Source organism: Theropithecus gelada, chromosome 3 (genome assembly GCF_003255815.1).
Source record: "Theropithecus gelada isolate Dixy chromosome 3, Tgel_1.0, whole genome shotgun sequence".
In the NCBI taxonomy this organism is placed as follows: Eukaryota; Metazoa; Chordata; class Mammalia; order Primates; family Cercopithecidae; genus Theropithecus; species Theropithecus gelada.
The window spans coordinates 104,958,544-104,970,565 of NC_037670.1; the positions used below are offsets into that span (position 1 = coordinate 104,958,544).

General features: G+C 45.1%; 1 protein-coding gene across 22 annotated transcripts in view; it reads left to right on the top strand.

The window, feature by feature from the left end:
* ICA1 (islet cell autoantigen 1) overlaps positions 1 to 11,243 on the top strand; it is a 155,999-nt gene extending 144,756 nt beyond the window's left edge. For 21 of the 22 annotated variants that reach the window (XM_025380433.1, XM_025380421.1, XM_025380429.1 and 18 more), the window contains one exon: positions 10,392 to 11,243. In XM_025380433.1, coding sequence (XP_025236218.1) covers positions 10,392 to 10,513 — 122 coding nt within the window. In that variant the 3' untranslated portion in view covers positions 10,514 to 11,243. Of the gene's footprint in view, positions 1 to 8,769; positions 8,872 to 10,391 lie in introns of all 22 variants that reach the window. The other variant, XR_003118675.1, reaches the window with a different exon arrangement.
* The last annotated feature ends 779 nt before the right edge of the window (positions 11,244 to 12,022 follow it).

Consider the following 12,022-nt stretch of genomic DNA (forward strand, 5'->3'; position numbering starts at 1 on the left):
TTTGGCATCCTGGCTCAGTGAAACACCGGGGAGGAGTTCAGAGCCTGGGTTTTATCTTACAATCCCCCCCGCCCCTCCTCACTCTGAAGCTGGTGGTCAGGCCCCTTCAGTTCTCTGGGCCTTTACCTCTTATCTGTAAAATGAGGTCATGGACTTAGCTTCTTATCCCTGTGTTATCTTCTTACCCCTCGGTTAGTTCCTACTGCAGAGATGCGGAGGTCTAAAATTATATGATTCAGTGAATCTACAATTTGTAGATGGTAAAATAACAGCCAGCACTCGGTGTGACACGTGCTATGTGCCAAGAACTGTCCTGTGTGCTTTTCACATGGATGAACTTTAATCCTCACCGCACCCTTCCCAGCCAGCTACTATTACGCGTTTTATTGCCTGGGAAACTGAGGAACAGTGGTTAAGTGATGTGCCCCAGATCACACTCCTGTTAATGGGCAGGCCAGATTTTGAGCCCAGGCAGCCTGACTCCAGAATCCATGCCTTTTACCATGCCTCTCAGTACAGTCTCTGATAGCAAAAGGGATTTCCCAGTGGGGCTCTTCAGGCATCTCTTTGGAAGCCGTCAGAGGGGCAGAGTTTGTAATGACACCCTGGCCTGGGCATCCTGGTCGCACACAGGGATGGAGACATTTGGGGAGCCATAAAGGAGGAATGGGTGTGGGAGACAGAGGCTAAGTCCACACAAAATTGAATGATGCTCCAGAATAGAATATTTGAAATTGAGATTGTCCTAGGAAATCATGTTCCTATGTGCCAGCAGCCACATTCACTCTGGCACAACCCTGCTGAGTCTCAGGTTGTCCTGGCTGGCTGTGAGAGACTGGGGCACCGAGTCCTCAGGGACAGGCACCAGGACTGAACTGCAAGCTCTGGGCCACCTCCCCAGCTCCCTTAACCCATCTCACAATCCACATTTCCCCGTCTTCTTCCTCCTTCATCTCTTCAGTTTCCTCCTCTGTCGTCTCCCTGGATTCTCCCCTGCTTTTCTACCTCTCTACCTCTCTTCTTTGACCTCTCTCCTCGTTCTGTCCCCAGTCCCCTGGGGAAGCGGAGAGGAAGGGGGATTTGGAGAACACTGACATCTTCTTTTCCTCCTACTTTAAGCTCTAAGAGTCCGAAACAAAGGAATGCATGTAGAATTAAGTTGTGCTGAAAATGAGAAGATGAAGTTAATTTTAGCTGGGATTTCTAAGAGTGACTGAAGTTATCAGCATGATAGGGGGTGGGGGTTCCTGTGTCATGCAGTGATGAGAAAATTGTGCCTTCCCGAGGCCTCTGTGTGTGAGTAGGAGGAGAGCCAGCCAAAGAGGCCACCTGAGCTGGAGACAGGCGATGCTGAGAGGCCCTTAGAGTCGATGTTCTCAATTCTCTACCCGTTTCCAAAATTTAGAAGTAGACACTGATACTAGAAAGATTACCAGTGGCTCAAAATAAACGCATCAGGACATCTTTTAATTTAGGACTCTGCAAACCAAAGTTAGGAATCTTGTTCCAAATTCCCAAAAACATACAGCCTTGTGTTCCTTCACGGTGTTCTTTTGTTTTACCGAATTCTGAGATGCCGTTGCCATCTGGGTGGATTTCCATTTAAGGCTAATATAATGTCAGGCTTCGGGTTATCTCCATTTCACCTTTCATCAAACAGTGCTCACTTCCTGCCATTCCTGGCTTAGCCTGCCTCCAGGTAACTGACATTCCCAGTACTCAGAGTCATGTGAAGGAAAAGACCATGGGGTATATTTTTAGTTTGAATGCAGAGCAGGCACTCTTAGCGCAAGGCAATGGAACTGAGTTCCACCAAAGTGCAGCCCTTCCTATGCCTGCTGAGGGGCATTTGCAGGCCTTGGAGCTCCGCAGAATTTAGTCCACAGAAGGAACTTTGATCTACTCCACACCCGTTTTATAGATCAGGGAATCAAGGAGCCCCAGAAAGGCCTTGTGACCTGCTTAGTTGTTGCAGTTGTTCCACCATTTGAATAAGGTCTAAACTCCTCAGCATGGCTTATAAGGTCCTTTAGGACATGACTGTCTCCTCACTGTCCACACCTCCCACATCTTTGCTTAGCTGTCTTCGTGGCATTGCTTCCCTGGAGAACTGCGTGTGCTATCAGTACGCCTGACTCCAGCCATATCAAGCTTCAGTGCACCCGTCTGTCCCCACCATGGGGTCTTGGCACATGCTCTCCCTTCTCCTTAGAGCATGCCACTCACCTCCGCAGCATGCTGCTTGTCTTACCTGGCTAACTTCTCATCCTTCAGCATCTCAGCTCCAATGTCATCTCACTGAGGAGCCTTCCTTGAGTCCCCCCGCCTGAGCAGTCAGGGTGTTTCTGCTCCCCACGTCCATGACAACCTGCACTTAATCATTCCTCTCCCCTTACCTTATTGTAAAATTGATTCACTTTATTTTAACTTTTAATTTCTATGGGAATAGTAGATGTATGTATTTGTAGGGTATGTGAGATATTTTGATACAGGCATGCAATGGGTAATAATCACATCAGGGTAAATGGGGTGTTCATCACCTCAAGCATTTCTCATTTATTTGTGTTACACACATTTCAATTATACTCTTTGGGCTATTTTTAAATGTGCTATAAATTATTGTTGAGTGCAGTCACCCTGTCATGCTATCAAATGCTAGATCACATTTATTCTATCTACCTAGATTTTTGTACCCGCTAACCATCCCTACTACCCCCACCCCTACCACCCTTTCCAGCCTCTGGTAACCATCATTCTACTTTCTATTTCCATGAATTGAATTGTTTTAATTTTTAGCTCCCACAAATGAGTAAGAACATGCAAAGTTTGTCTTTCTGTGCCTGGCTTAGTTCACTTAACATAATGTCTTCCAGTTCCATCCATGTTGTTGCAAATGACAGGATCTCATTCTGATTCCATTTTCTGTCTCTCGCTCGAGGTCGTCATGGGAACAGGGCCCATATTTATGTTGCTCACCATCGTATTTCCAGAACACAGCTCAGTGCCTGGAATACGGTAAATGTACAAAAGTACTTGCTGGCTGGCTGGATGGATGGATGGATATCAGGCAAGAAGTGGGGGAGAGGACAACTGACAAATGACACTAGATGAAAAGAAACCAGTCCTAAAATGGGAACCCTTGAAGATGATGCCCTCAGGGGTTACTCCTGTCGTCTACTTGTCTACTTAGCTTACAAACTCCCAGATTCAGCTTAGGTTTACTGAGGGCCTGCTCTCTAGCCTCTCTCCTACCTGGTTTCATCTACAAGATCCCATTTTATCCAAACAACCCCCAAATGAGGCAGGACATTTTATCTCCCCCTTGCAGGTATGGAAACTAGGCCTGATGGGGAACTGTGGGTATCAGGGTGGTGCTTGGCCACGTGGTTGTGGTGTTCCCACTCTCCCCTTCACAGGCAGCCCCAAGCAGAGCTCTCCAGGCTGTGATCCCCGCCCAGCCCAGGTCTTCGGCTCTCCCAGCTGGTAAATGACACCCATGGCAAAGCACAGCTCTGGGCGGTGTCCTTTGGCTTCACTTGCTGCTCTAGCTGGCCAGCCTTATGCTTGGCTGATTTAGGTTTTCCTTTACATGAGTAAGGGGGGCACCGTTGCTCTAAGAAAATTTTATATGTTTCCTGCAAATGGGTAGCACATTTGACATATCAAAGGATCCTGAAAGCCAGGGTAGTCATTTTGTTCACAGAACTCACTGCCCTGGTCGCTCACTCTTCACCACCCCTCTCCTGACAGAACTACTCTGAGATGGGCTGACATCTTTCTAGCCACACCTTCATGTTAAAAATGCCTCAGCCAACTCACACCAGCTAGAGAACAGTTGATGGCAATTATGGGAATATTAGCAACACTAAGTTCTCTTTAAATAGCATTTTTTCCTGACAGAAGCCAAGACATTTGAAATCTGGCTTGGCATTCAATCTGTAATTACCCTCATTGCACCCTTCTCCTAAATAATTTCCAAAGTGATATGAATGAGGTTGAAACTGTAGCCGAGCTTAGTATTTGCTTTTTTTTCCATAAATAGTTGGTGTCATAGACATACTATTTTATCTCTTCATGCTCATGTAGTCGAATTGTTAGACTGATGCTTAATAACTGTTCTGAGAAAAGAATGTGACTTGGCAAACTGGCTGTCGTTTCTGCTTCACACCATGGGGAAAGGGAGTAATGATGCCCTGTGTGTGTTTGTGAACACTCTGAGGTGTACTGTTCCCATCATCTTAGCTCCCAAAGAGGGAATGTCTTCAGGCTTTATGATCTTCACATCCTCTGCTGCAGAGAAGCCCCCAAATCCATGGATTCTAGGTGTTCATTGTATGGTTCCTGAGTGCTTCAGGTGAACATTATTTAAAAATCCATACTTACAAAGGAATTCAAGTAGAAGATATCTGTTTTGTCTATAAAGGAATCTGCCATTATCATCTTTTAAATCACATGTTTGAAAATATAATTTGTATTCCTGGGTCCTCTTATTTATTTTTTTATCTTTGAGATGCATTCTCACCCTGTCACCCAGGCTGGAGCACAGTGGCGCGATCTCAGCTCACTGCAACCTCTGCCTCCCGGGTTCAAGTGATTCTCCTGCCTCAGCCTCCTGAGTAGCTGGGATTACAGGTGCCCGCCACCACACCTGGCTAATTTTTGTATTTTTAGTAGAGACAGGGTTTCACCATGTTGGCCGGGCTAGTCTTGAACTCCTGACCTCAAGTGATCCGCCTGCTTTGGCTTCCCAAAGTGCTGGGATTACAGACATGAGCCACCACACCCAGCCTCTGGGTTCTTTTAAAGCATGACTTGATACACAGATGTTTCACTTATTTATAGCTTTTCAAGAACACGCACATTACATGATGGGAAGTGAGCTCCATTTTGACGTATAAATTGATTTCTGCCTCCTTTTAGGAATGTGTTCATGTGATACTTTGAAAAATACAATGCTTCGAGTCTGCCTCTTTTTTCCAGTGTTCTCTGCAGCTGAGTGTCATGCGTATTTTTGAAATGGGAAGAATTACCTTGTTTGAGTTCCCACTGTGTCACATAGCATACAGCGATCAGGGAGGGGTTGACTTCTCTACTCCCCCCGGCTTTTCTGAGTCAGTTCCAGTTCTCTCTGAAGTGTGGGCCCTCCAGGAACTCTGTCCGAGGACAATAGGATTGAAGAGCATAAAGCTGCAAGATTTGGAGTCAGCTGCCTGGGGGTGTGGAGTCCTGAAGTGGGCCCCTCTGATTCTTAGGAGTACCTCTCTCCTAGTCCTCACACTGGCCCGAAAGGCATCCTGTGATTCTAATCCAAATGGTGACTTAGGCAGCCTCAGTGACCAGCTAAGGAAGTGCTTCCCGAACTTTTACTTACATAACAATCACTGAGTGGTTGCTAAAATCATTTCCTGGGCTCTACTTGCAGGGATTCTGATTCAGTAGGTCAGCAATGGCTCATGAACTTGAATTTCTAACCAGCACATAGGTGATGCCCATGCCTCTGTTGAGGACACACATTGTGAGAACCATGGCTCTGAGAGACTGAGGGCAAGCTGCAGGGGTTAGGGGAAGGGTGGCATGGGCTCTGGAGGACAGGTGGGTCTTGGGTACACTTAGTGTTAGAGAAGGATTGCAGGAAACGGTGACAGTTACCAGTTACATTCAGTATGATCGGCATTATTTGGCACACACAGCAACCACAACTGTAACTTTCCACATTTACCACTGTTTTATGTGATTTGAGTCTAGAAGGAAAATGGTCAGGGGCCAATTTTCTAGGAACCAGGGAGGTTATGTTATTCCTGGATTACACTAAATACTGGTCATTTTAAAAAACTGTTTTATTGCCGTATAATTTATATGCCAAAAATTCACCCATTGTAAGAGAACAGCTCAAGGATTTCTGGTAACTTTATATTGTGCAGCCTTCACCACAGTCCAGTGTTAGAACATTTCTGCGGTCCCAGATAGCTCCCTCCAAGTCTAGTGCTTTTGATTGTTTGTGAATTCTGTTATGTATGTGTTCAAATACCTTTCCAATGAATAACAATGCCTTTTAGAACTCTTCGTATTTTTTCATTGTTCTAGAGTCAATAAATAGGTCACAGGCCACCTGTTTCATTAAGTTAGTCTTAATAAATAAGTTTGTGAGGTTTGTGCCATTTGCCTAAACTGAAATACTTCAACCAGTGCATATTATTATAATACTGAATATGTGCCAGGTACTGCTTTGCCATCTCTTAAAATAATGCTTTAGAAGTGTACTTCTCATGTTTTAAAAGAGTACTCTGTTAATGTAATAGTCATATATTTGAACACCCATTGTGTAGCATTCAGTGCACTAAAGGACATAAAGATGAATAATACATTGTCCCTGGCTTCCAGGGGCTCAGGACTCTAGGAGATGAGATGAAAATATAAACTAAGAAATAGAGTATAATTCTATAATGAAGTCCACTGGAAAGTCTGAAGCTTAGAATGGCAGAGTGAACAAGTGGCATTAAATCCTATACTTTTTGTGCCATATACGGAGTGGCATTCTTGCTCTGGACATTGGTTTCACTGCCCCATCTGAACTCTGCCTTCCAAACATGATCTCTCTTGAAGGCCTTATCAGATACAAAGCTTTTCCTTAAAAAACACTGTGACCAGAGTATCCCAATAAAAGGATAACAGTTTTAAGCATAATGATCCCAACAGTGATGCATCCTCTGATGGTCTACATTTTATAGTGAGAGTCAACAACCCACTTAATCAGCAAACATCTACCTGTGCTGTGTTAAGTATTTTGGAGCAAATTGAAAAACAAAAAATTTCTTGTCTCATTGAGAAGATAGGACTTGCATATATAGAATGAAAGCAGAGGTGCAAAGAAGCTTATGGTAAAGTTCTGCATTAAATATGAGTCATGCCAAAACCTCCAGGACAGACAGTAAATGCTGTGTGGAACTAGGTTTGCTGTCCCTAAAACAGGAGTGCTGAATGCCTCTTAACCATTCTGGGGCAGGCAGGGCACAAGGGGCATTATAGAACATGTGGTTGGGTTATACAAGGTGTATTAGTCCATTTTCACACTGCTATTAATATAAAGAACTGCCCAAGACTGGATAATTTATAAAGGAAAGAGATTTAATTGATTCACAGTTCAGCATGACTGGGGAGACCTCAGGAAACTTAAAATCATGGCAAAGGTGAAGGGGAAGCAAGGCATGTTCTTCACAAGGAGGCAGGAAGGAGAAGTGTGGAGCAAATGGGGGAGAGCTCCTTTTAAAACCATCAGATCTCACGAGAACTCACTATCAGGAGAACAGCATGGGGGAAACCATCCCCATGATTCAGTTACCTCCACCTGGTATCTCCCTTGACAAGTGAGGATTATGGGGACCATGGGATTACAATTCAAGGTGAGATTTGGGTGGGGACACAAAGCCTAACCATATCACAAGCCAAATACCATTGTAAGGGGGAGGCATAAAGTTAAAGAGGGATTTCTTTCCCCCACATATATTTGTACTGGACTGTCATTTACTTATCTGTATTAATTAAATCTCCCAATTTATATTAGCTATGTAGAAAATAAAAGGACTGGATCACATTGGAAGTTGAGAAAATGTGCAGTTACTAGTCCTATTGCTTCATTTAATGGTGTTCTCTTTTTTAAGCTTTTCCCCATTTGTGACAGAAAAACAAGGCACCTGCTTTCCTTAGAGCACCACTGATAATCTTTGGTATGATCATGAAATGATTGTGCTTGAGAAGAAAAATGGGCATAAATAAAGCTAAAAAGCTAAGATGCCTTATCCATAGCAATTGTTTGTTTCGTTTTCCGAATCGAACCTTTTCCTTCATTTTTCATATTTTTGGATTGGGTTTGTTGATGTATATCTCCTGTCTCCTCAAATGTATTCCAGTGTGAGGAACATGGGAGAAATGTCTTATTTTTATTCAGAGGCCACCATGGTTGAGAACCATGAACATGGCCATCAACTGGTGGGTTCATGTGACTTCTTCTCTAGATGTGGCATGCTCTGGTTTTGAATATTAGGCTGGTCAGAGAGCAGTGTCAGTCCTCCTCCTACTCCATGGCCAGTACCAAAGACAAGCAGTCCAAATGACAACAGCCCTGCAGTGAAAGGTAAAAACAGCATTTTATCTCCCTGAAATGACAGCTGCCTTCCTTTCCAGTGGCCTAACCCGTTTTCTGTACTACTTTGCTAATTTCCATTTGAACTTCTAGGGCTCAAAGCAGGGCTGTGAGATGGAGAATTTTGCATAATCCCAGAAATTACATTCTGACTTCTTTTTCTGGCTTAATGTCCTCATTCATAATTCCCTTTATCAAATTGTACCTAATGTGAACGAGTCAAATATCTACATGTGATTGGGTGGTCCCCAAGTTTGGTTGGACATACCAAGGTATGAAAGGCCTCTGAGGTTTACTATTTTTAGCCAAAAATACCATTGCCACCACCAAATAGGGCATTTAATTTGTGCTCCTCAGAAAGGGCCAGGTTTCGTAGTTGTCAAAAGAGGTCGTTTCAAGTTCATGAGATCTGTTCCCTTTTGGGACAGGTCCCCCAAGGGAGCCTCTGCTCAACTGAAGATATCATCTGTGTTTGCAGCTCTAGCTCTGTTTCTTTGGTCATCACTGACTTTCTCTTGTTGGCCACAGGAAGTTAAAGGAAGTGTCTATTCCATTATCATCAAAAAGTGTTCCTATGATGTTCTTTTAAGTGTTATGCAAATAAGTTGCACCTGCTTTGTCTCCAACAGTGGCTGCCTGGGGAATGTGAGGATTGTCCCAAAGCATAATCACTGACTCCTCACAGCAAGGCCATGGTAACGCTCGGAGGACCTCCTAAGACCCTTGAGGAGGTTAGAAGGAAGGGGAAACAAGCGTGTAGCATATTTTCACTGGAGTCATCTTTCAGATATTTTGATATCCTCTAGCAAGAATAGAGATAGGCTAATCCAGTGAAATCAGTCATGCCCCATACAGTTTCCTTGGGCCACCTTCTTCACGACTAAAGCAAGATGAGTGACTCCCTTTTTGTAGGCAGTACCCTGCCCACTCCCCCTCCAACTAAGCTATAGTGAGCTCTCTTGTTTCAGATAATCATATCAAGATAAACCAGGTGATTCCAGGGCTAATTGCACATGGAATTCAATGTTACATAGTAATAACTTGCATATTACCAACTAGTCTTGATATAGTTTTCTCACTATCATAGATACACTGATTTTTACATGTAGATACATTGATACCTACAAAAGACTTTTTTTTTACAAAAAGAGAAAGGGAGGGGAATCAGAGGTATAAAGTGGTCAGTACCCTATCTTAGCATTTCAGTGCCATTTTGATGAAAGGATCAAAGACCTTGTTTATATTGATATCATCCCATTGCTTCTATCCCCTCACTAACCACTTTTAGCAACTTGTCCTACCAATACTTTCTGAGACTCTTTTCAGCCAGATGGCAAGCACATTCCTAGCTGCTCTCAGCTAGAAGGATCACCCATCAGAGACATTTTCTTCATGTTTCTGACACTCCCACCTGTTGGAGAAGAAAAAAGGCACAGGTCATCCAAGCCAATGAACTTAGATTCTCATGTGGAATGATTTATGTCTTTTAAACAAAGCCTTCATCTTATTTAGAAATAACTTGCATGAAGCACTCTTTTGAGAATGTTCTCCTCATCTGGAAAATAATTTGGCTGTATGATCGTGGTATTCAGGAAGTTACGGCAGGTGTTTAGGTGGAAGAGCAGAAGGGAGTATTCCGATGAGGCTGAAGAGTGAGGGGAATTGACCCCCTGGGAGAAGGGAAGGCATGTCGGGGCCCTCCTTTTGACAGGAAAGGATTGAAGAAGGCAATGACCCTGAGAGAAGAGGAGAAGCCAGGCCTGGGCGCCAAACCCTTTTGGGCCTGTTGCTTTGACGGGTAAAAAGAGTGGCCATAATCTTTCTCCTGACCCAGCAGATTTGAAAAGATTCCTCCAGCAGGCAGTGGAAAGCCCCTTGCTTTCTCAGCCATTCAGTCTGATTTCTGAAATAACTATGCTATTTCCTGGTTGTGGTGAAGTGGCAGTGCCTGAGGGTTTGAGCAGCTTTTCATGGGCAATGGCCATTAGTAGGGTTGGGGTGCAGGTGGGAGTTTGTTAACACAAGAGCTTGTTATTCACAGAGCTTCAGGCCATGGTTTGGAAATGTTAACCAACCGGCCAACCAGCCACGGGAGTTGGAATTCCCTAACCGTTGTCAGAGACAGAGTGCAAAGGGATTTGTCTGATTGAACATCCTGCATTTTAAGATGACCTGGACCTGCCTGCATCCCGCATGGCAGAGGCGGCCATTTGGAAGGTGGGTTTGCTCATGTTTCCTCTTCTCTCCCCAGAACCTGCTAAGGCTGCCTCAGACCTGACTGCCTGGTTCAGCCTCTTCGCTGACCTCGACCCACTCTCAAATCCTGATGCTGTTGGGAAAACCGATAAAGAACACGAATTGCTCAATGCATGAATCTGTACTCTTCGGGAGGGCACTCACATGCCGCCCCCAGCAGCTCCCCCGGCGGTAGCAGAAGTATAAAGTGATCAGTATGCTGTTTTAATAATTACGTGCCATTTTAATAAAATGAAAGGGTCAACGACCCTGTTTATATTGGTATAATTATTTACTCTTATTTGGTTTAAAGGGATTTCATGTATCTCTATGTGGATCTAAACAATACAGGATTGTCTAGAAGCGGTTTCCAGGCCGCCACTCTCCTGCCTACATCCCATCATGGCTGCTGCGGTGTCACTGGGCTACCATGAGATCCAAGTTGAAATCAGGAGCCTACTTTGATGGTAGGTTTGAATGACGTGTCCTGAAGCCTCAGAGGCAGCAGGAGACTATCAAAGCTTAGATGCCTCCTTCTCTGCCCCCAGACTCTGTCCCACTTGGAGGAGGGCTGTAGGAAGATTCCTTCCTGCCAAGCCACCTTCCAGTGAGCTCTGGATGAAGCTCTGGCCAACCAAAGACACTGTCCCCATAGCAGGTGCCTGGTGGGCCACGTGTTCTCACACAGGTAGAGGAGCTGGGCTTCTCGCCAAGGCACAAATCTTTCTATGGAAAGCAGCCATATTTGCAGATACCACTGTCTCCTTTTGTCCTCTTCGTGGCTGGAATTCAAAAGCATGTATTTCTGAAGCCCCTTGTGAATTTTTTTTTTTTTTTAATTAAACAGAAAAGATATTTGACATGCAAAGTCAAGTTGATGGAGTCTGTTGTGGGGACTCAGTGATGTGCTGAGGAAAGTGCTCTGGGTGTGGGTGTGGGGACTGGAGTGGGACAGAGGAGAAGGATGGGTCCCAACTGCAGCCTTGAAGCTATTGATTTGACCCCGTGCGCCACCCAGGTAAGGCAGCAGCAGGCAGGACGACACGGGGCTTGAAGGATCAGACGGGTGGGAGCCACAGTTTTACATTTGGGCAGCTCGGATACTCTGCCACTATTACAGACCCCAGAGCTGGCACCTCTCCCTGCCACGCATGTCACAGGTGACCTGCTGAGGGCCCACACACATCTGTGGTAGCCCATGTATACCCCTTTCAATGAACTAGAGGCCCAGAGTAGGGGTGGACTCCAAGACTGCCCCAGGAGATGGTTCCCCATGACTGGTTGGGCCAGGAGGTCTCTCCTGGACTCCTGCAGCTTCAGTGCCCAGCTCTGAAAGGGCTTCCTGGGGCCACTTCCTGAAATACACACACACAGGAACGGCTCATGGAAGGGCCTGGCCACAGCAATCACCTCCATCCCTACAAGACACCTTGGAGAACTGGAGATGGGGGACTGTTGAGGTGTTCTTTCTCTGCACAGGAAAGTGCACTGCAGGTGAAATGGGGCATGTTACAGAGCTCACGGAACCCTGCTCACATCCGGGCCTACCATAAGCTATCCAGGGGGTCTCCTTTGTTAGAATCTCATTTAGCAGATTCCTCAACCTGGCATTGGTGGGCTTTGAGGGTATGAAGAGTTCAGCACCAG